The 24,043-nt window shown below is 44.5% G+C and overlaps 1 protein-coding gene across 2 annotated transcripts in view; it reads left to right on the top strand.

Moving 5' to 3' along the window:
* FANK1 (fibronectin type III and ankyrin repeat domains 1) overlaps positions 1 to 24,043 on the top strand; it is a 68,845-nt gene that overhangs the window by 25,819 nt on the left and 18,983 nt on the right. For both annotated transcript variants that reach the window (XM_054035138.1, XM_054035137.1), the window contains exons 2-3: positions 13,311 to 13,488; positions 18,940 to 19,064. In XM_054035138.1, coding sequence (XP_053891113.1) covers positions 13,311 to 13,488; positions 18,940 to 19,064 — 303 coding nt within the window. The remainder of the gene's footprint in view (positions 1 to 13,310; positions 13,489 to 18,939; positions 19,065 to 24,043) is intronic.

Here is a 24,043-nt window from a genome sequence, read left to right as displayed (position 1 = left end):
GGGCTCATAATGGCTAATGGGGGAGGACAAAGTGGGGCAGGGGATGAATGGGAATGGAGGCACAGGGCAACAGGGGCGAGGGAAGTGCAGGACCACATGGGGATGGGGGTAGGGGTGCAGGGCCACATAGGAATGGGGGATGGCTGAGTGGGGGCACAGAGACATGAGGAGAGGGTGTAGGGCCACATGGGGATGGGGGTGTGGGTATCTGAGTGGGGGTGGAGGAACACGTGGATGGGGGTGCAAGGACACGTAGTGGTACAGGGTCACATGGGGACAGGGGCAGATGTGCTTAACTGAATGGGAGAGTCTAGGGGTCAGCCAGGTTCTGCATGGGGGAAGCTCCTTAACAATCCCTCCCCATCCCCCCGCCAAAAACCTGTTCCATACTTTTCCCACCCATACCCGACAACCCTCCAAGTTCACACCCAGGCTCCTTCCCAGTACTTACTTCCCTCTCCCTCAACTCCTCCCTTACCCCTGACTCCCCCAAGCCTTTGCACTGCTTCTGAGCGGTGTGGGAAATACGGTTCTGTATTGTAATTTAAATGAATTATTACTCACAGTTCTGGATTAATATTCTGAGTAAGAAATCTATTTATTTGTCAAATATTTCCTGAATCTTTTTTGTTGTCTGTATTGTTACAGACATATTTGCTGACAGGTTTTTCGAAATAAATGCCCCCCAAAAATTGAAACTGGTGTGATTATATTGTGTTATTTTCACAAATAAAATATGCAGAATTTTGCAGAATTTGAAAATATTGTGCGCAGAATTCTTAATTTTTTGGCACAGAATTCCCCTAGGAGTAGGAAACTGAATAGCATGTTTATCCCAAAATAAAGCTTTCAGTATATGAACAAAGCTGTTTCCTCTTGGGTCAAAAACAGTTACCTCTAGTGGGCAACAATGCCTTCAGCACCTGCAGCTTTGAACCTTTTATTCCATTATACATCACTTTTTTAAACTGAGGGAATAGTTTTCTGTTCTAAAAATACTTTTTCTGTATAAGTATGTGTTTGTATTTATAATAATTTAAGGTTAAACCCTTCATATGAATATCTTTTCATTCTTATCACTTTTTCCATGATTTTATTCTTTTAGGGCCAGATTCTGGCACCCTTACTTGCAATGTGTATCACAATACTCTGCAAGAGTCCCATTGAAATTAGCTTGAGTAAGGATGGCAGAAATTTGCCACAGCAAGTAAGTATAGGAAAGTCTAGCCCTTATTCTTGAATTTTTTTTCTCCCTCTTATTATTCCTTTCCTGATTCATATATCCGATTCAAAGAAGGAATAACTGATAATGCAAAGCAAAGAAATCCTTAAATGTTGAGTAATTCTGCTAGAGTAGCTCATTTAAATAATTATAAAGATTTACATCAAAAGGGAGGCTCAGGTCTTTTTTTATTTTAGGGTATTCATGAGTTTCAACTGTCTCCAGAGAAGTTAAAGTAAACTCCCAAATTGAATTTGAAGCGAGAGATTACAAGAGTGAGTAACTTTAGATTCTGGCTGACGGATTTAAAAAAAAAATCTTTTGAAAGACTGATCTGATGCCTTGTAGTACAGCTCTCCCTAGTAAATACAGTGTTCATAAGGTCTGTTGTTTGTCTGTCTTTTTTGTTGTTCACAGAATGCGTCTAAGGAAATTGAGAGAATTTTAGTAATTTTTTGTTAAAGCAACTTCCATCTGAGAATTTAAGAAAACTCCTATGTGTAGTATGTTTCTCTTTTAGTTTACTTACAGCAAGAGAATTTCTGCTTGTGGCCTAGAAAATCCTAGTTCAAGTTTCTGTGGCAGTGGTATTCTTCATGAAAATGAGATATATAGCTATCCATATAAATACATATGTGTGTATGTGTAATATATATATCTATATAAAAAACAGAAACACATCATCAGATGTTAAATGAGCCCAAAGTAAATCAGTATAAGGAGAATAACTGTATTATAGATTGTGCTTTATCCATGGAAGTGATAAGCATTTAACATATCAATACTTGTCATGCATATTACAAATCCTGTTTCTGGCTGAGCTCCTCATTCAATACAGATTTCTCAAAAGATGGGACAGTAAACATAGATTATATTACTGTTTATTTGGCTTGAGATTTTTTTTAATATGCCAACAAATCCATCCAGTGAAACTGTAGTATCACTTGCTGTCATACTGACAGATAAATAAGGTCCAGAGAATGTTATTTTAGGCAGCAAATAAGCAATAAAGTTGCTTTTGTTAGTTGCCAATGGTAATTTCACAGGACCAATGTGAAAGTTTTACATGGAATGCCCAGGATCAATGGCCAGTGTTCGCTCCATGCCAAATTGCTACTAGACTTACTTAAAACAAGAATAATGTTTTAACTGTTCATAATTTGAAAATAGTTATAGCTTTTCAAAGACAATAGAGTATAAAATGTCTGGTATGCTAACTTTGAGCTCCCCGATAGACAACATTTGGTACAATTGCATCAAATAGTGTGAAAGCGTTTTGTGTTATCGAGTATTTTTATTACATTAAACCTTACTTGTGCCAAATATTACATTGCTCAGAGGACATGGATAGCTGGATTGGGATTGTTCTTTAAAGAAGTAAGAGGAGATGAATTGTCTTTCAGAATGTTAAACTTTTTCTAGGCTCAGTACCATATTCTTAGCGTGAAAACTGTAAGATTCCAATTTTAGTCAAGAGATGATGGCCTTTTCTTTATGATTCTGTACTATTTGATGAAGGTGCCTACCTACCTTTCTTTCTTAACATTTGCTGATAATTTAGAGAAATAGTAGTTGTGAATATGGGGAAGAACTGCTTGCTTCCCACCCCTGTTACTTTTACCGGCTTGTAATATATCTAATTACAGCCTGGGTTTCTTTTTATTCTGTGTTAATTTTAAAACAAAAGTTTGATTAAAACTGGCATTCCAGTTACCATATCATCATTTTAAATTGAGATGGTGTGGAATTAACATTTACTGATTGTGAAAATATTCTGAGAGAAGTAGTTTAATTAATTGGTACAATTTAAAAAGGGTTGTATAAAAAGAGTGCAAGAGTATAATGTAGTCTTCCCTTGATTTGTGTGTGTAATTCTTGTTGAACTTAATGAGTTATGTTTATTCACCGAATAAAGAAAGGAATCCTATTCTTTATTCCTTTACTATGGTGCAATATGAATAACTGTCAGAAAATGGTACTTATTTGCTGATCATTGTTTTATAACCACAAGAATATCTCACAACATTGAAAATATAAATGAAAATTGATTTTAATTTTGGGCTAGCTTCATACAGGCATATGCCTAAACTGTTGAATCAATACGTCATATGCAATGTATTTATTTACAGCCAGTCTCTTACAGATTGACATATTGACCAAACAATAAATGATTCACTGCCTCTGTAAACCCCAGAGTCTTAAGTCACCTTCCACTGTTTGTACAGAGCTCAAATAAACAAATTAGTGCAAACACTGTGGAAGTTATTCTCCAACATAGGAAAATATAAGCAAAGACAAGCTTTAAGGCTCAAAAGTGGTTTTGCTGAGTAAGATGAGCCATGCAAACCTTTTCTTGGAAAACTAACAAATAGAAATTTAATGTGAAAAGCAATAGGTCACTGGATAATTGTGTCCCCTAATCTTGTATTTGGCCTGAGCATAATTTATTTTTTGGGGAAAAAACATCCTCTTTTCCCCCATATGTATTTCTACTGTACTTCTAATATGTGGATGATATGGCCTGTGTAGTCCATAAATTGTATTAATGGGTATTTAGACAGCACTGACAAAAGTGGACAAATGTTATACCACTAACTGTGAGCTAGCATTTTGTGTTTTTTTAAACCACACACACACACACACACACACACACACACACACACACACACACACACACACACACACACACACACACACACAGTTAAATTTCTAACTTACAAAAGCATAAGCAATGACACACAATCCTAAGGAAACCACAACTGGTGATACTTTGCTATAGGTGTGGTGACAATCTTCCTGATGTGTTGATTGTACATTGAGTATATATTGAAGTTTTAGGATGTCAGTCTCTTAATATATTGCCTCCGGTCTTTGAGTGTTTACTTATCCATCCTTTATAGTTCTTATCTTACACTCCTTTTTGGAATTAATTTTTTTGTTTTGGGCTTGGATTTTTACTCTGTACCAATTAATTGGTGACAATACCAGGAGAAAATGAAAGCAGATTATTCACACTTTACCATAGTTGTAGAGTTACAGCTGCTGTGCAGAGACTGTGTAAAAATATCAACCTTAGTGCTATAATAAATTTTATTAGAAGAATAGAAAGAAATGTGGTGGTTGACTGGAAAAAGGCTAATGTAGTGCCCATCTTTAAAAAATGGAAGGAGGAGGATCCAGGAATGTGCCCGCTGCTGTAAACTCAGTTCCAGGGCACGGAAGGACAGGGAGCTTAGACTTAAACTGCTCCTCCTGCAAAAGTCTGTCGGGTCAGTTTCAGACCCAGGCGCTGAATCCGGCTCCGCTGCCCGCCACAGCACCCCCCCCCCCCCGCCTCAAAAAAACTGAAAAAATCTACAAAGAAGGGACAGCCTTCTTCACCAAAAAAGGTTGAGGCACAAGGTTTCTTCAGGCAGATCAACGGTCTCCCTGCCTGTGTTTCCTCGCCTCAGCAACTTTGATGAGCTGGGCTCCTCAGGAATTGCGCAAAAGCCGCCTGAGGCTGCGGCTGCGGCGGCGGCGCGAGGCTCCGGTGCCGAGGCATCAGGCTTTCAGTTGCCTGCCTCTATTATGGCACCGCGACAGACACGGTGCCGACATTTTACAACATGCCTGATCCCCTGCAGGCTGATGTTGCCCGCCCGGCACCGACCGCAGCACCGACAACCGCAGAGCAGACTGACAGGGAGATCACAGGCAAAACCTCTGCTCAGAGGAATGCTCCGGCACGGCAACCTCCCCCTGCACAGCTTTCACCTCACGCAGGAGCCTCACCTTTTCAGTTTACTCAGACAGCAGATCTATTGGTATCGCCTATCCTGCAGTCTCCCCTGATGAATGCCTGTTCTTCTCCAATGCCTGAGTCAGGATCTGAGCAGCCTTCCTCCAGTGAGGGGGAAACTGATCCACACGGAGTTTTTTCTCCATATCAAGACTCCCACTCCCAGACCCCAGTCAATAGAGGTTATAAGAAAACTACCTCATCCTACTCTCAGGATCCTGTCCCCTGGGGGGTGAACCCCTGGATGGCACCACCTATGCCCTACCCACTACCATGGCAATATTGGACACCATGGGCATCGTACCCTCGAGAATACGTGGGCTATGGCAATTCGACCAGACGCAACACTGGTCTAGCGCCACCACCTGATGAATCTGCCAGTGACACAAGACACCTGGCAGCACAGTCACACTTCCAGGATCAACCTAGCCCTGCTCCTATTCCAGCAGAGCCGGAGGTAACGCCTGAGGAAGCCTTACTTCCCCTTCCTCCAACACTGTCGGATGACTACGCAAAATTCCAAGACCTCTTTAAAAGAGTTGCCAGTGACTTGAGAATTAACTTGGAGGTAGTCACTGAACAACAGCACAGACTAAGGCTGATCATGGAATCATCACATGTATTGAGTCTGTTGAGCTTTTAAGCTCCATAACTATCCCCGAGTAAAGTGAGAAGCATCTCATGAATTGGGTTAGCTGAGAAGGAATGTGAATCGGGACAGGAACCATCGACTGATCCCTAAGAAGTGATGGCCTTGCAACGTTGGGCCATGGATAATGTTGGGTGTTTGATGTGGTCCACTCAAACGGGGTGTTAGGAGTAGCCCCACTGCCACCATCAAACTATTTGGAGGGATCCTCACAGTTGAGCTCAGAAGCATCTCCCGCCCTTTCCCCATCTTGCTCTTGAACTTGAAGGTCATTGAGACATAGCAGGAATCATAGTTGGTACTGGGATCAGTACCTTTCCCACAGAAGAGACATGGGAACCTGACCTAGTTCTTTCTGGCTGTCAGTGCAGTAACTTTATGCACAGTGGCCTCCATGGAATCCTTGGGGAAGTCCTTTGTTTGGCAAAATCCTAGTTGTTTGCTCACTCTAGGATGAGATCACCTATATCTCCAGTGACACCTCCCCCCCCCCCCCCCCCCAAGAGCCACCAGACCTCAGCTGTTGGCAGAGGTGGCTCTCTGCAATAGGGCATCCTGAACCTTTAGGGCAGGCAGAAGTCATTCCTGAGTATTCCACTGATCCCAGCTACATCTTCCTCCTCCTCACCAGATGACACAATGAAACCCAAGTCCTTGTCTCCATTACCAAAAGACTTCAGATCGTATCATTATTTGTTCTGGCACATGGCATCAGCCTGAGGTATTCAGGCTGAGTTTCTTCAGGAGAAGATCCATAAATTGGTGGATATCCTCCAGCTATTGGCTCCTGGGGAAGTTGCTTTCCTTATAAATGAAGCAATACTAGAACTTGCTAAATCTCTATGGAATACCCCAGCTTTGTTAAAGCCCACAACAAAGTGTACTATGTGCCAGTGCAGGATTTCGAATCTTTTTTCTTCTCACATCCAACTCCAAATTCCCTGGTTGTGACAATGGCAAAATGAGCGAGCAAGACCGAGAAGATATAAATCTGCGCCTAAAGAAAAGGAGTTCAAAAGGCTAGATTTAATGGGAAGAAAGGTCTACTTGATTTCCTTCTTGCAGATGTGCATTGCAAGCCAGCAAGCTCGGTTATTGAAATAGGATTTTGTGAACTGGATGCCACATCCAAATTTGTGAACAAGTTGCCAGAATTCCCTAGAGAGGAATTTATGGCCTTTGTTATGGAAGGCCATTTAGCGCTCAAGACATCCTTGTAGTCAGCCCTGGTTATAGTAGATGCTTCATCTGTGCTCATGGCCTTGGCTGTAATAAACATTTTAATAAATATTCAAGTTCTGCAGTTTCTCATTGAAGTCTGTTTTTGTGTCCATTTATTTGTTTGGCCAAACCGGAGTGTCTCTAAGCAATGTACATGGCAGAGGGGCGTTGCTGGCACATGATGGCATATATCACATTTGGTAGATGTGCAGGTGAATGAGTCCCCGATGGTGTGGCTGATGTGGTTAGGTCCTTTGATGGTGTCCCTTGAATACATATGCAGATAGAGTTGGCAACGTCGTTTGTTGCAGGGATTGGTTCCTGGGTTAGTGTTTCTGTTGTATGGTGTGTAAATCACCGGACAGTCTCTACGCAAACGAATAAATGGACATGAATCAGACATCAAGAATTGTAACATTCAAAAACCAGTAGGGGAGCACTTCAATCTCCCTGGAAACTCTATAACAGAGTTAAAAGTGGCAATTCTTCAACAAAAAAACCTTCAAAAACAGACTTCAAAGAGAAACTGCAGAACTGGAATTAATTTGCAAAATTGACACCATCAAATTAGGCCTGAATAAAGACTGGGAGTGGCTGGGTCACTACAAAAAATAATTTCCCCTCTGTTGATACTCACACCTTCTTGTCAACTGTTGAGAATGGGTCACATCTACCATGATTGAATTGGCCTCGTTAACACTGACCCCCTACTCAGTAAGGCAACTCCCATCTTTTCATGTGCTATGTATTTATACCTGCCTACTGTATTTTCCACTCCATTCACCTAATGAAGTGGGTTATAGCTCACAAAAGCTTATGCTCTAATAAATTTGTTAGTCTCTAAGGTGCCACAAGGACTCCTCGTTGGTTTTTACCTGTATTGTAACTGTTGTTCTTCAAGATGTGGGTACAGACATATATTCCATGATCCATCCTCTGTCTCTTTGCATTAGAGTCTCCATCTGGGGATTTCGGTGCAAAGGAACTGAGTGGGGAGGTGGGGCAGCCCCACCGTTATATAGCCAAGATATTGGCTTATGCACTGCCAGTATGGTTATTGCTTGGCAAAATTCTCTGACTTTGGTGTGCTGGGAGCACACACACCTGAGTGGAATACTTGTGTGCACTCACATCTTGAAGAACAACAGTTACAGTACAGGTAAGTAACTGTCTCTTTTCTTTCTCAAAAAAGACCTCTCACATAATTTTCTACAAGAGTTTTGACACTAAGAACATCATTGATGTGTATGCTTTTTGTAAACTGTTTGCTATTGACTTCTGTGATGTACATTTATTAATGGTTAAGAGTGAGAATTTTTTCCATTTTATTTTATAAATAAAGTATTATATGCACAATAATTTACTCCGAATTCATGTCCCCCGCAGATTTCTTTGCTTCCTTTGACTTTCTGACAGGGAAGCAAAGGGAATCGACAAGAGCAGTCACGCACCACTACCTAGTTGTGCAGGTACATCGTTTCAGGCACCTGGAGCAGCTGCGGAGAGGTAAATCACCGCAGGGCTGGGGACACCCCAGCCAGTGGCTTCTACCCTGAGCTGGGATTAGCTGGTAGTCCTGGCTGGGCTGGAAGCAGGAGAAGATGGGACTTCCACTTTCCCTGCAACTAGTGTGCTGGGGCTGTATCAGACCCACCACCAGAATCCTCCCCCAGCTGCAGGAAGCTCAGCATCCTCCCCTGCTTCCTGCCCCCATCGCTCCTCAGCTGTGGAGGGAGGGGTCACTGTACAGGGAACTGCTCCCCCATCTGCCAAACCCCCATGCATCTGGACCTCCCATACCCAGACACCCCTGCCAAGCCTCACCCAGTACACCCAGAACCCCCCTAGCCCTCCATACCTGAACCGTACCCCATTGAACCCCTGCATCTGGAGCCCCTTGCAGCCAGACCCCCTGCCGCCAGACTCACACCCCTGCACCCAGACCACCCCCACTGAACTCCCTGCACTCAAAGTTTCATCCTGACAAATCCCACCCCCTGCACCACCCTGATGCCCCACATCCAGACCCCCATGTCACTGACCTTCAATTAGTTGCATCCAGACCCCCACCACACCAAACCCCATTCCCTCACACCCGGACCCCTCCGCTGAGCCCCAATCGCTTTCACCTGGAAGTCCCAGCAGAGTCCCATTGCCCCCCCTGCCAACAAGCCTCTGTGCATCCAGATCCCCCCACACTAAGCTGCCTGCACCCAGATTGTCCCACACCTAGATCTCCCCACACTGAGCCCCTCCACACTTGGATCCTGCCTGGTTGAGTCTGCCTGTCCCACACCTGGTGCAGAGGGGCAGGGCCCTAGGATGTTTCTGGGGCAGGCCCAGGCCTTACTCTGTGTCAGGTTTGGGTGCAGCCTCACCACTGAGTCTGTGTCCCCAAGGTGGGTGTGTGTGGAGGCTGCAGGGTGATCTCTCACTTTCGAGCAGTTAGTGGCCTGTGCTCCCCACTGCCATGCTGGAGCCTCTGCATTTATTTACTGACAAACAAAACTTGCAAAATTTTAAAATATTGCGCACAGAATTTAATTTTGGCACAGAGTGCCCTCAGAGGTAATAATAATAATGTACAATTAAGTGTACAATTTGTCCACCAAATATTAAAATTTGATTGCCTTTAGTAAGATTTCAGAGTATGTATTTTTTTTTTTTTTTTTAGCTGTTTAACTCCGAAAGTTTGTCTCCAAATTTCCTTCAGATTTAGTGGAAAAAACTGTTACACCCTGGGACTTACCCTACATAACAGAGACTTGAATTTTAAGAGTAATGCATGTGAAAATCACCTTATTGTAATGAAATCCTGTTTACAGTCTTAATTTTGGAGAAACTATTTGTCTGTTCATAATGATATTATAGAAAATATTCTAAGAAAACCTCATGCAAAAGTTGAGTTCATTGCACATTTATAATCGCTAGCATATTAATATTTTAGCTAGGAACAATTTCCATACAGCTGGGCCCTAAGCTACTAGAGGGGTCAAGTGCATATTCTGGTGAGGGTTTTAAAAACAAAAATATTTTGTCATTTAAAAGTTCTAAACTAATACAGTTTTCTTAAAGAGCTGCTCTCCTACCAAGCCAGAAATCCACTATATCTTACACTCAGTGTATGTAGACTGTTGATATTGTCTCAGTATATGTTGTTTCATCACAGTGGTGCACTGCTGGTGCTACAGACTTTGCCATTCATATAGCACATGCAAAACTATTGATAGGAGAACTTCAAAAGTTCTAAGATAAAGTAAACATTCCAAAATGTGAATCTGAATCCATAAATTCTCCTTAATATTTTGTGATCTTCTCCCACAAAATCACCTTTCCCCGTTTAGGCCGTAACTCACTGGGGGGAAAATCTAGCAACCTGCTATCCTATCTAGTGTGATTGGGGCAGGCAATAACTTTGCTCCCTCATTTTGGCAACTTTATGGGGGCACTAATCCCCTCCTCCCTCTCCCAAATTATCCCTCAGTATAGTGTTTCCCTCTTTCCACTCTCCCTCTGCCACCTTTGCTGGGTACCCTTTTATTTTTGCCTGTCCCCAGTAGAAGGTTCATCTTCTCTCCCCGTTTCTCGCCCTCCTCCCCTCTCTGAGTCCTGTTGTCCTCTTTCTGCCTCTACACGGGATTTTAACAGTTCCCTCTTTTCTCCCATTTCCCTGAGGAATCTCATTGTCGTTCTCCACATTGTGGGATACGTGATAGGATTACAGCATCTTCAATGTGGAGGCTAGCTGAAGCTGCTGCTGTTTGTAGCTGCCTCCAGCTTATGGAAAGCAATGAGGAGGGCAATGAAAGTATACTTGGAATTCTCTGGTTGCTTAGCAGCGCTGGAGCAGTGACTGCTGGTGGTCAGAGGCAAGGACTTGAACCAGTTTTAATTGTATTTTTAGTCTCAGGTACCAGGTCCTTACCTCTCCGATGTCCCTCATTTCAAGAGATGTCACTCATTTTAGATCCAGTGTCACCTAAGATCTGCACAAATTTAGTGTCCCCTCATCTTTATTTTTGAAAATTATCTATATCAAAACCAAATAATTATGAAACAGGTGATAAATTCATTTACACTAAAGGAATGAATCCCACATAATTTTTAAGTTTCCTGCATAAATAATGTTTGTGTATCTTTTGGTTCTTTGCTATACATCGCTTCCTACAGTTGGGCCAGGTATGACTGAGGGTATGTCTATACTATCTGCCAGATCGGCGGGCAGCGGTCGATCCAGCGGGGGTCGATTTATCTAGACGCAATAAATCGACCCCCGAGCGCTCTTCCGTCAACAACTGTACTCCACCAGGCCGAGAGGCACAGGCAGAGTCTAGGGGGAGCATCAGCATTCAAGACACCACAGTGACTTGATCTAAGTACGATGACTTCAGCTATGTTATTTACGTAGCTGAAGTTGCGTAACTTAAATCGTTTTCCTCCCCCCACCCCAGTGTAGACCAGAGCTAAGATAGTCTCAGGCCTCCACCTCTTTCCCTCCCCCCCCCTGCAGCTAGTCTCTCTTTACACAATTGAAAAACTCAAAACTTGAGAACAAAATGGTATCGGTTTATTCAGCAGTTGCTTACTTATAGTGCTGAAGAGATGATTGACATTGTGATGCTAGCAGATCAGGTCATGCCAGAGAGTATTCAGGTCAATTCACTTGTGTATTAGTATAGAGCAAAGTAATTGTTAAATTTATAAGAGTGTATTTGGTGTTTAAACTACATGAAAACTAATGGATCTTACATGTATTATTTTACTTGTGTGTCATGTTATAATGTAATAGCAAACATCTACATGTAAATATCCCTGTAACTGAATAAATCAGACAAGAAAGAAGCCTTATGAAATGCAAATGAAGAACTTTAACAGAAAAAAGGCTAATTTCAAAGCAGGTGGCCATGGTGTGCAATGACTGAAGGTCAGAGACTCAAAGTGTTTTCCTCACTCACTGTCATCAAATGAAAAGCCCATGTGGGTAGAGACACTGTCAGCTTGCTTTGTCAGAAGAAAATTAAAATATGGATTCGAGGAAAAATCCTGCATCTCTGGACTGTTTGTATTCTAACAGGTCAGAGAAACTGAACGAGAAGACAGATATTCCCAGAATTATTCTGAGTAGCCCTGAAATATTTTTTGGGAGACCGGCAGTTTGTTACATCACTGCCACTATTTGGAATTACAAACTGTGACTCACCTTTATATATATTCTACATGCTTTAGCCTCTCAATAACTCTCACTTCCTTTTCTTAGCTAATAAACCTTCATTTAGTTTACTGTAGAATTGGCTACTTGTGTTGTCTTTTGTGTAAGATCGGGGGTAAGTGATTGGTCTCTTGAGACTGGGAGCAACCTGATGTGGTGTGATTTTCGGTTTATGTAAACTTTTATCACAAAGTTCAGTTTGCTTGGTAAGATAGACTGGAGAGTCTGTGACTCCATGGTAAGACTGGTATAGTGACCCAAGAGTTCACATTTGTTACCGGTTTGATGAAATACCACCAGCTTGAGGTGTCTACCCTGTTTTCTGACAGTCTGCCTTGAGATAGGCACTCACAGTTGTGAGCCAAGACAACTCCCACCTGTTCATGCTCTCTGTATGTGTGTATATATATCTCCTCAATATATGTTCCGTTCTATGCATCCGAAGAAGTGGGCTGTAGCCCATGAAAGCTTATGCTCTAATAAATTTGTTAGCCTCTAAGGTGCCACAAGTACTCCTGTTCTTTTTGCGGATACAGACTAACACAGCTGCTACTCTGAAACCTGCAGGTAGCATGAGAGACATCATCCCTTGAACATTTAATAAACAATGTGAAATAGTCAGTATATGTTCCTTAGACTATATATGTGAAGGATGTTTAAAATGGAATAGAAACAAATTATATAATAAGGGGACTTTCACTGATTAGTTTAAATGAGCATAATGTTAACTAACTGTATGTAACTTCTGAAATCTTAGCCTAGACTTTTTTGTTTTGTGACTTGGGACACTTCACTATGGATAAACTTTAACATTTATAGGCTTCCTAAAATGTGTTCCAAAGCTTGTGGCATCTTGGATGTCTCAGTCTTTAGTTTCTTTTTATGTACAAATTGTAGTGTACTTAAAACACATTCAGTACACACTTCAAACTACACATATATCCACTGCACCAACTCAGCATTATGTTTAAGAAATCTTTGCACAATAATTATGTATTACTTCCCTGCCAAGTGGTGAGTTAAAATATGATCTTACTTGCAAGATAAAGGGATGCAAAATTTAAGAGTATTCTTCTCAATACATGAGTGTGTACTCTTGGGTACACAAGATCTTAATCAAAATAGGAATAACAAAACTAATCAATGAACACCTAAAATGCAGTTTCACACACATGAAGATCTTTTTACGTTCTATGTTATAGAAATAACATTTTGAAATATTTTTTAGGAAAACGTACTATCCCAAAACCACATCCTCCAGTTGTAGGTGAGGTGACCCACCACAGCATTCAACTCTCTTGGGATTTGGAAAATACAGCACAAAGAAAAGGACCTCAAGAGCAATGGCTAAAGATGTCAATTGAAGAAGAGGACCCCAAATTACATACCTATGGTACCATTTATACGTAGGTGCAATGTTAATGAAGTTTTATCTTAAGTTATGGCTTGCAAAGCATTTTGAAGATGAAAAGTGATGAAGAAATGCTAAATATTTATTATGGTGGCAATGTTGTTTTTGTTATGTTCTGAAAACTATTACATTTTTCATTCAATTTTTAAAATCTAATTTCTTTCAAAATAAATTACTTAATATAAACACAATTTTTGAGGTAATACCATGTATTACCTATAATTGTTGTAAAAAAAAAAAAAGAATATGTTGTTACTCTGCTCCACCTTGCTTGATCATGAGGGGTGCATACCTGAAGCAACTGAGTACAACTACATGGCTGTTAATTTCCATTCAATTCCCTTGGTCACAATTAGTGACTGTCCCCTTAACTGCTATATATGGCTGTGTAGTAGTTCCGGGGTGGGGCTCGTCCCTTCCTGGGGCGCCTGGAACCCAGGCCGCCCCGCTACAAAGCGAATAACAGTTCTGAGCTCAGGCCCTTTGGGCAGGGGCTGAGCACACAATTAACAGTCCTGAGCTCAGGGCCTTTGTGCAGGGGCTGAGCACACAATTAACAGTCCTGAGCTCAGGGCCTTTGTGCAGGGGCTGAGCACACAATTAACAGTCCTGAGCTCAGGGGCTGAGCAGACAATTAACAGTTCTGAGCTCAGGCCCTTTGTGCAGGGGCTGAGCAGACAATTAACAGTTCTGAGCTCAGGCCCTTATGCAGGGGCTGAGCAGACAATTAACAGTTCTGAGCTCAGGCCCTTATGCAGGGGCTGAGCAGACAATTAACAGTTCTGAGCTCAGGCCCTTATGCAGGGGCTGAGCAGACAATTAACAGTTCTGAGCTCAGGCCCTTTGTGCAGGGGCTGAGCAGACAATTAACAGCTCCGGCCCTGGGTCAGGGCAGGGCAGCAAACCAATAGTCAGTCAGAGGCCCAGGCCTTGTAGCAGGGGCTGGGTCAGTTTGGGTTAGCCCAGGCCCTAGGTCAGGGCAGGGCAGCCAACGGATAGTCTGTCACGGGCCCAGGCCCCTTGGACAAGGAGGAGGAGAGACTGCCACCCGGCGCGGGGTGGCAGGGGGGAACACAGGCCCGCCCACTCCACTGTGTTCCAGCCCGGGGCCCTATCCGCAGCAGTCCGTCTGCCGCGCAGTCAGTGGGGATCCTGACCGCAACACACTGACATGGGTTCGGGGTCTGCTATCCCCGGGCCACTTCCCATCTCCTCCTCCATGGGTACCTGCTCCTCCTGAGTTCCGTCTGCTGGGTCACAGATCATGGGCTCCTCCGGGCCCCGAGCACCAGGTAGGTCTGTCACTCCCTCTGGGCCCTCGGCGGGGGGAAGCTCAGACTGCTCCTCAGGATACCGGGCTCTCGGCAGGCTCGGCCAGTCCTCCTCAGGGTACCGGGCTCTCGGCAGGCTCGGCCAGTCCTCCTCAGGGTACCGGGCTTTCGGCCGGCTCGGCCAGTCCTCCTCAGGGTACCGGGCTCTCGGCAGGCTCAGGTCCGCGGGAGCTCGGGCACCAGCGTCTGTCCTCTCCCGCTGCCGGCCAGCTACTGAGCGCTGGGGCCTGGCCTTTATACTTCCTGTCCCGCCCCTTGACTTCCGGGGGGCGGGGACAGGCCGCGGTGGCTCCGCCCACTCTGGCGGCTTTTCTGGCTCATCCCTTCCTGGGGCGCCTGGAAGCCAGGCCGCCCCGCTACAGGCTGTCAGTATGTTAGGTGATGTTGAGAGACCATGGTTGAAATCCTGGCCCCCCATGAAGTCAATGGCAAAACTCCCATTGGCTTCACTGGGGCCAGAATTTCACATAATGTGTGTGTGAGGTGTGGATTCTGCTTGGCTGACAGATAGCTGAAAAGAAAACTAAACCTACCATGCAACCTGCTGGCTGACAGCTCCAAAGTGGTACAGTCATCTGGGAGAAGATGGCCAGTTCCCATGAGAATATATTTAACATTATTAAAGACCTCTCTTTTTTTCTTTCCATGGGTTATGGTCTGTATAGGCAAAATGTGGGAGAGAGGGGCACTAGTCAACCCCCACCCCAAAGTGGCTTCATATCCTACTCCCACAAAATGAGCACTGAGTCCCTTTATTTCCCTTCCACATTGTGCCTAACTTGAATAATGATTAGTTAGCAAAGTGCAGAACTTGCCTCTGTAGGAGTAAGGAGCTAAGATGATGCTAAGAGTGATTAGGGATGTTAGGGTTAGAGGGCAGAGGCTGTAGGATCTGCTCCTTCCCTTCCCTTTTGGTCATGTCTGTATATAAACAGACACCAACATAAAATCTGTAAGATGAGCATCTTGTTTGTAAAGCAGTCCATGGATTGATGTTGTATGCTGTTCTTCACAGTACAACCTGCCTTCCCCTAAAGCCCCAGGCGATCAAACTTCTTAAGACTAGTCACTTCTTAACTTGAGCCTCTTGCATTGCACTGTTGTATGGCATGCTGCACTGACTCCAGATTCTTCAGTAACGCATAATATGGTTCCCAATATTTAGAAAACCTTACAGTGTAAGATTTGTCACTAGGTGGCAGAATTAGACTGTATTAATACTGACCTTTTATGCTCCGCCAAAGGAGTTTCTTTCACATTTCATATATTTTAAAATTAAAATGTTTTTAAGATGCTGGGTTTTGGGGGAAAAAATCTGATAAATATAGCATTTTTAGAAGAAGAAATTTTGCATCTTGGATGCAGTAGGTGTCAAAGGGCAAACTCCATAGAATTCTTGTAAATAATTAATAAACCCTTTCACTTTGTATTTGTTATGTAAAATAAACTTATTAGACACCTGTTTTTTTCCCATTGGGGTATTACTGCTGCAAAATGTATTTAAGCTATAAATGACAACAAAACTATATATTAGCACCTGGTTTATAAAGATGCGCTCAGATCTGTGCCTAATTTTCAGATATACTTGCAGCAACTGCATGCACAGATTAGGTATTTGTATAGGCAAATGGCTGTTTATGCTTCTAATGGGCAGTTTGCATCTGAAAATATCTAATTTACATGCTCACTTAACCTTAAATGGGTGTATAAATTAGGCTTTTTGTCAACATGAAAGAGTTTTACCAGTTATATTGATATAGTTATATAGGTACAGTAACTCCTCATTTAACGTTGTAGTTATGTTCCTGAAAAATGCAACTTTAAGTGAAACGATGTTAAACGAATCCAATTTTCCCATAAGATTTAATATAAATGCGGGGGGTTAGGTTCCAAGGAATTTTTTGGGGGGCAGACAAAAGGCATTATATACTGTACAGCACTGTACTCTACTGTGGTGGGGAGGTGCCCCTGGCTTACCCCACACAGGCACAGCCCACTGCAGACAATGAGGCAGGCAAGGGCGCTAGGAAGCACCTTGCGCAGCAGCAGCTTCCTCCCAGAAGAACACGTGCTGACTTTGCCGGGGGATGCTCCAGGCCTGCCTCTTCCCGTCCCCGCTCCACTCCAGGCCCACCTCTTCCCACCGCCACTCCACCTCCTCCCCGGAACATGCTGCATCCCCGCTCCTCCCCCTTCCTCCCAACGCTTCCGTGCTGCCAAACAGCTGTTTGGCAGCACTTAGGACTTTCTGGGAGGGAGGGGGAGGAGCGGAGGGAGGGGGAGGAGCGGAGACGCGGTGCGTCTCCACTCCTCTCCCTCCCACCAGTGGCAGATTTAGAGTTAGTGGGGCCCTGTGCTCAGCTTCATTTTTGGCCCCCCCCATGGGGGGACCATTCTCTCTTATCTCCCCCCCCCCATTTTTCATTTTTTTTCTCCATTTTCATCCTGGGGCTCAGGACTGGGGGTGCTGGGTCTGGGAGGGAGTTAGGGTGCGGGAGGGCGCTCAGGGTGGAGGTGTGGGAGGAGGTTCAGGGTTGGGGCAGATAGGAGGTGCAGAGGACTTACCTGAGGTAGCTCCTGTTTGGTGCAGGGGGTGTGCAGGTGGCTCTGCGCAGCGCGGCACGGCCTCCATGATTGTGGGAGCTGCCCCCCGCCCCCAGGCAGGCAGGGCTACCCGGAACACAGGGGCTTTAGGGGCTGCAGGGCCCTGGGCTAAGGGGGCTCCAGGGCCCTGGCTTGCAGCGTCTCTCTTAGGGTGACCATATTTCAACAATCAAAAAAGAGGACTCGGGGTGCCGCCCTAGCCCTGCCCCTGCCCCAGCCCCACCCCCTCCCACTTCCCGCCCCCCTCAGAACCCACCTACCTGTCCCCTGACTGCCCTCTCCTGAGACCCCCCCACCCTAACTGCCCCCAGGACCCCACCCCCTATCTAAGTCTCTCTGCTCCCTGTCCCCTGACTGCCCCAACTGCTCTCTATGCCCCCTTCTCCCGACAGCCCCCCCGCCCCAGAACCCGGACCAATCTAACCCCTTCCATTCCCTGTCCCTTGCCTGTGTTTGGCTGCGAGCTCCACGTGCAGCCAAACACTGTGACGTTGCTCTGCGGGGAAGGAGGGAGCGGGGGAGGGGGAGGGACTCTGGCTGCTAGAGGCCCCAGTAGCTGCGAGCGGCTTTCAATCAGGCCCAGCCGTCCAATCAGCCGCGCCGCACTCTGCATGAGGGGACATTTTTTTTATCCCAGACATTTCTACTTTATTAGAAATCCCCCCCGGACGGCCGTTTAAAGCTGAAAAAGCCGGACATGTCCGGGGAAACCCGGATGGATGGTAACCCTAGTCTCTCTGGATGGCTTTGAAGGGGAAAGCGCTGCTTCTCTCTGGCCGCTGGCTGTGCAGCTGCCCCTGCTCCTCCTGAGTCCTCTGGTCCGTGCTCGCAGGGCCGCATTTTGAAAGGGGCTTTAGAGCTGTAGGGGGTTGGGGGGTGGGTGGGTGGGTTTCAGCTTCACCGTTCGCTCGCTCCCTCCCTTCCTCCCTCCCAGAAAGTCCTAAGGGGGGAAGCCCTGGGAGGGAGAGGAGGCGGAGAAGAGGAACTTGTGCAATGCTCCCTTGTAAAGTCAGCCAAATGACGTTATAAGGGAGCATTGCACAACTTTAAACGTGCATGTTCCCTAATGGAGTAGCGATGTAACTTCGAAACAACGTTAAGCGGGAGGACGTTAAGTGAGGAGTTACTGTATAGTCATCCCCTATGTGGATGCTTTTAGTCTAGGATAAGAGTGTTTTTTTCCAGTTTAGCTTAAATCCTTTCCCAAGTGATATAAAATAAACTGAAAAAAGTCATTCTTATCCTGGAATAAGTGTGTCCTCACTGGATTTGTATTAGTATAACTTTATTAGTTTAAATTCACAACTTTAGCTTATACTGCAAAAACTTTCCCAATGTAGACACAGCTGTAAGGTCTAGATCCTGTAGATAGATCAGCGTGGGAGCAGTGGTTTTAAAATTGTATGTACATTTTTGCTTTAGCAGTTATGCATCAGGACATTATGCTTAAATGTTGTTTGCCAAAATATTTGGAAAATACTGTATGAATTATTATATAAGAGATTTTTTAGGGGCTATGCTAGACAACATGTCATAGAAGGTCTTCAGCCAAGAACGACCTACAGATTTCGACTAAAGATCACTAGCCCTACAGGGGACTGTGCTTATAGTCCAGCTGTCTCTGTATCCACTACAAGTAAGTACAGACTTTAATTTATTATAAGGTGACAAAAATTACAGAATTCCTTACTATTTAAAAAAAATTGATATAAAATAGCTGTTGAATTGAAAACTGTAGTTCGGAATTCACAAAAATTGAAATGTATATTTTGTAAACATAAATGTGTTACTTATTCTAAGGGTACGTCTACACTTACTGGAGGGTCCGGCGGCAGGCAATCTATGTTCTGGGATTGATTTATCGTGTCTGGTTTAGACGCGATAAATCGATCCCGGATCGATCCTGGAAGTGCTCGCCGTCGACGCCGGTACTCCAGCTCGGCGAGAGGAGTACGCAGCATCGACGGGGGAGCCTCCCTGCCGCATCTGGACCCACAGTAAGTTCAGACTAAGGTACTTCGAATTCAGTACATTATTAACGTAGCTGAATTTGCGTACCTTAGTCCGAAGTGGGGGCTTAGTGGGGACCAGGCCTAAGAGTATTATGGGTTCTGAGTCACCTACAAGCTGTTTAGTTCTGTATTCTCTAAAATAGTAAGTTTCAGAGTAACAGCCGTGTTAGTCTGTATCCGCAAAAAGAAGAACAGGAGTACTTGTGGCACCTTAGAGACTAACAAATTTATTAGAGCATAAGCTTTCGTGGACTACAGCCCACTTCTTCGGATGCATGGGCTGTAGTCCACGAAAGCTTATGCTCTAATAAATTTGTTAGTCTCTAAGGTGCCACAAGTACTCCTGTTCTTCTTTTTTCTAAAATAGTAGTTTAATTTTACAAAATATAGTGTGCTATTTCAATTTCCTCTTCATGTTATTCAGACCCCAAGTGTTGGAGTAGAAAATAGGCCAGGAGTGTTACTAATTCCATCAAATGCTACTGTGGTTTCTTTTTTTACTCACTTCACTTGAATTCAAAACCAGGTTTATTCTCAAACTGAAATAAAGGTCTGTCCCTTAAAGAGGAAGAACAGAAAATATATCTGAGTCTGTCAGCCACAGGTTTCAAGAAAGGCTAGAGAATGTCTCTGTGTCAGAGGGAGTGGGACATGGGACTCTCTGATTTGGATTGTCTCATTGGGGAGTAGCACAAGGGAAAGAATCAGAAATACTTTAATCAGTGAAAGTTGTCTTCTGAATTTATGAGTGACAGAGACAGGGCCATAAGTGGTGGAATATATATCCCTTGTGAATAAAAATACTCCTAATAACACATTTTTCATGTTTTCTGGCCTATTCTATTTCATATAATTTACTTAGAATTTTTTTTTTTATTGAGAATGTTAGTTTTCTTTGTTGTGTGTGTGTCCAGGAATCATATCTGTGTATTGTGTGCTCTGAACAAGTTGTGTTTCTGCTGTCATTCTAAAAGTTAAAGCTGAAGAGGTACAATTTACTGCTCAGCAGGAGAGACCAACTGCAAGATGTGATTCTTGAACATAGAAAAGCAAAGGGAGATGCAGTATTACCAGCCTCAAGTGTTCAACAATCATCAGTCAGGCCCCCAAAATCATGAAATTGGCTTAATCATAAGATATTAAAAATAATAAATGTTGGGTTCTTAGTCTTTAAGTCACATTTGAGTCACGTTTTCAGGCTTTTGTCTGTAACCTGCATGATTGCCATTGGATCTTGTTATGCCTGTTTGTCTGCTAGATTAAAGAGCCCTCTGTCAACATTCTGTTCCCCATGTAGGTACTTGTAGACTGATCATACACTCGCATCTCATTGTGTAGCAGTCACAGTCGTGTAATCTTCATCTGGTAAATTTACTGCAGTACTCTGGCACCGCCAATGGACCAACATTGCCTAATTTTGCAGTTCTGTGGTAAATGTGTCACAATGACTGCACTTTTGGCACCTTCACTCTTCATTGTGATATGGCAATTCCTATGAACAATATAAATATAAACAATTTTATTAAATAGTGAAGCAAATATGGCTTAAACCGGAATAACTTGCCATATAGACTATTTTCTTTTAACTGTTGCAGTTGCATGTAAATATTTTCCATTAACCCATTTGTAAAATAGTCTGTGAACATTATATTATGCACATGAAAACAGACTATGACTCTAGGTTTCTAATTTGCATTCAGTTGGATAGTGGTTTAATAAATCAGAAAAGCAACTACTCTATTTGAAAAAAGGGTGTTCTGCCTTTTTTTTCCTCCAGGAAAAGTATAAGAAAATACTGCTTAAATGAGGCATGCAATTTTAATCAATTGGGCCCTAAAAAAAGGAGAGACAAACAGCTGCTGCTTGTTAATTGGTGAATGTAGGGTTACCATACGTCCGGATTTTCCCGGACATGTCCGGCTTTTGGGGGCTCAAATCCCCGTCCGGGGGGAAATCCCCAAAAGCCGGGCATGTCCGGGAAAATCGGGAGGGCTGGGTGGTGCTCAGCCGGGGCCGGCGGTGCGGGGCCGGGGGCATGGTGCCGGGCCGGGAACCAGGGGCGCAGTGCAGGGCCGGGCGCGGGGCCGGACGGGGAGCTGGGGGCGCGGTGCCGGGCCGGGGTCCGGGCTGGGAGCCGGGTCGGCCGGGCCGGCGGGGAGCCGGGCCGGCCGGGCCCGCGGGGAGCCAGGCCCGCGGGGAGCCGGGTCGGCCGGGCCCGCGGGGAGCCGGGCCCGCGGGGAGCCGGGTCGGCCGGGCCCGCGGGGAGCCGGGAGCCGGGTCGGCCGGGCCCGCGGGGAGCCGGGAGCCGGGTCGGCCGGGCCGGCGGGGAGCCGGGTCGGCCGGGCCGGCGGGGAGCCGGGTCGGCCGGGCCGCCGGGGAGCCGGGCCGCCGGGGAGCCGGGGAGCCGGGCCGGGGGTGCGCCGGGCCGCCGGGGGCCGGCAGTGCTGGGCGGGCCGGGGGTGGTGGGCCGGGGCCGGCACCCCAGGGCCCGAGCCGACCCAGGCTGGAGCCGCCGGGGGGGCTAGCCTGGGCTGCGCCTCCTCCCCCCCACACCCCTCTTACCTGCTTCAGGCTTCCCGCGAATCAAATGTTCGCGGGAAGCAGGGGAGGGGGCGGAGACTTTGGGGAGGGGGCGGGGTTGGGGAGGGGGTATGGGCGGGGCTGGGGGCGGGGCCGTGGGCCGTGGAGTGTCCTCCATTTGGAGGTACAGAATATGGTAACCCTAGTGAATGTCTTCACCAATGAGCTCATCATTTATTCACTGCTTTCAATGGAGCCTTAAATTCCATAAATAAAGGTGTTATCACCACATTATAGTATGACTGCTTGCACATCTGTAACAAAATGACTCATTTATAATACATGAAGGATTCATTTCAAAAGAGAAATGTATGACTTTCACCTGTGCAGATTTATTGTGCTTTTCTAATTATTATGTTTTATTGTGAGTGGACAGAACTCTCATATGAAAGCACAGGCATGCATGCTTAAATTCACCATATGAAATGTTAATTTTTAAAATTATTTACATTACATTTTGGAACAGCACTAAAAAATTCATATATCTCACTTTTATTTCCTCTGACTCTTACATTGACCCCCTACACAACCAGATAACTGTTCTTTTCCAAATAAATTGCCCTTGCAGATTCACACTGTGGTTACCTTGGAAACTAGATGCCCTGCCATGTGGTTATGTAACCTTGACAGGGAGGTTTTGCAGTGGCAATGCCAAGGAAGAATTTCGAGTTTTGAAGATTATTTTAAAATATGTTTTTTTCAGTAGTGTGGACAGGAGATTTGCAATGATGAATCCAGGTAGACAACATTAATGGTAGTTGATTCTCCACTCATTTATGCCAGTTATGCAAGACTGTAAATAATTAGATTTATATTTATATCTTTGTTGTATTAGACATTAATATACATAATTAACAACTTTCATATTTTTTCAGGAAATCTAAGTGGGAAAAGGGCATAAGAATTCTGTACGCCTGCAAACACTCATTCCAAATCATAGATTAAAATATATTTGAATGTTCCCACTATTTGATTATTTTCTGTTTGAAATTATTATATATTATATTTGTGTTTAATAGACTTCATTTTTAATATGCAATTTAGAAACTTTATATTATTTTTAATTGAAGTAGAATGTCCTGAAAATGTTTGATATATGTTGTTTGTAGACTAAATAACTCTCATTGTATTGTTGGTGTACATACTAATGGGTAACTGGTGCTCTGGTCTTGAAATTCAGGGAGAAATTACCTGCTACTAAAACATACCATTTTAAAAATTCCTGATCGTTTATCTTTGTTCTGTGGTTAACTATAGTGTCAGATAAAATGATCAACAAAAATTATTAGGGGTCTGGAGCACATGACTTATGAGGAGAGGCTGAGAGAACTGGGATTGTTTAGTCTCCAGAAGAGAAGAATGAGGGGGGATTTGATAGCAGCCTTCAACTACCTGAAGGGGGGTTCCAAAGAGGATGGAGCTCGGCTGTTCTCAGTGGTGGCAGATGACAGAACAAGGAGCAATGGTCTCAAGTTGCGGTGGGGGAGGTCCAGGTTGGATATCAGGAAAAACTATTTCACTAGGAGGGTGGTGAAACACTGGAATGCGTTACCTAGGGAGGTGGTGGAGTCTCCTTCCTTGGAGGTTTTTAAGGCCCGGCTTGACAAAGCCCTGGCTGGGATGATTTAGCTGGGAATTGGTCCTGCTTTGAGCAGGGGGTTGGACTAGATGACCTCTTGAGGTCCCTTCCAACTCTGATATTCTATGATTCTATGATTCTATGATAAATGCAGGTCTGGAAGGGACCGTCAGAAGTCGTATAGTCCAGCCCCAGTGTGCTGAGGCAGGGACAAATATACCTAGATCATCCCTGAAAGGTGTTTGTCTAGCCAGTTCTTAAAAACATTCAGTGACAGGGATTCCACAACCTCTCTAGGAAGTCTATTTCAGTCTTTAATTATCTGTATAGTTAGGTAGTTTTTCCTAACATTTAACATAAATTTCTCTTGCTACAGATTAAACTGATCACTTCTTGTTCTACCTTCAGTGGAAAAGAACAATTGATCACGGTCCTCTTCTAACA

This window comes from Malaclemys terrapin, chromosome 7 (genome assembly GCF_027887155.1).
Source record: "Malaclemys terrapin pileata isolate rMalTer1 chromosome 7, rMalTer1.hap1, whole genome shotgun sequence".
In the NCBI taxonomy this organism is placed as follows: domain Eukaryota; kingdom Metazoa; phylum Chordata; order Testudines; family Emydidae; genus Malaclemys; species Malaclemys terrapin.
The sequence above is the reverse complement of the archived record's forward strand: the minus strand, read 5'-3'. Positions and strand labels throughout refer to the sequence as shown.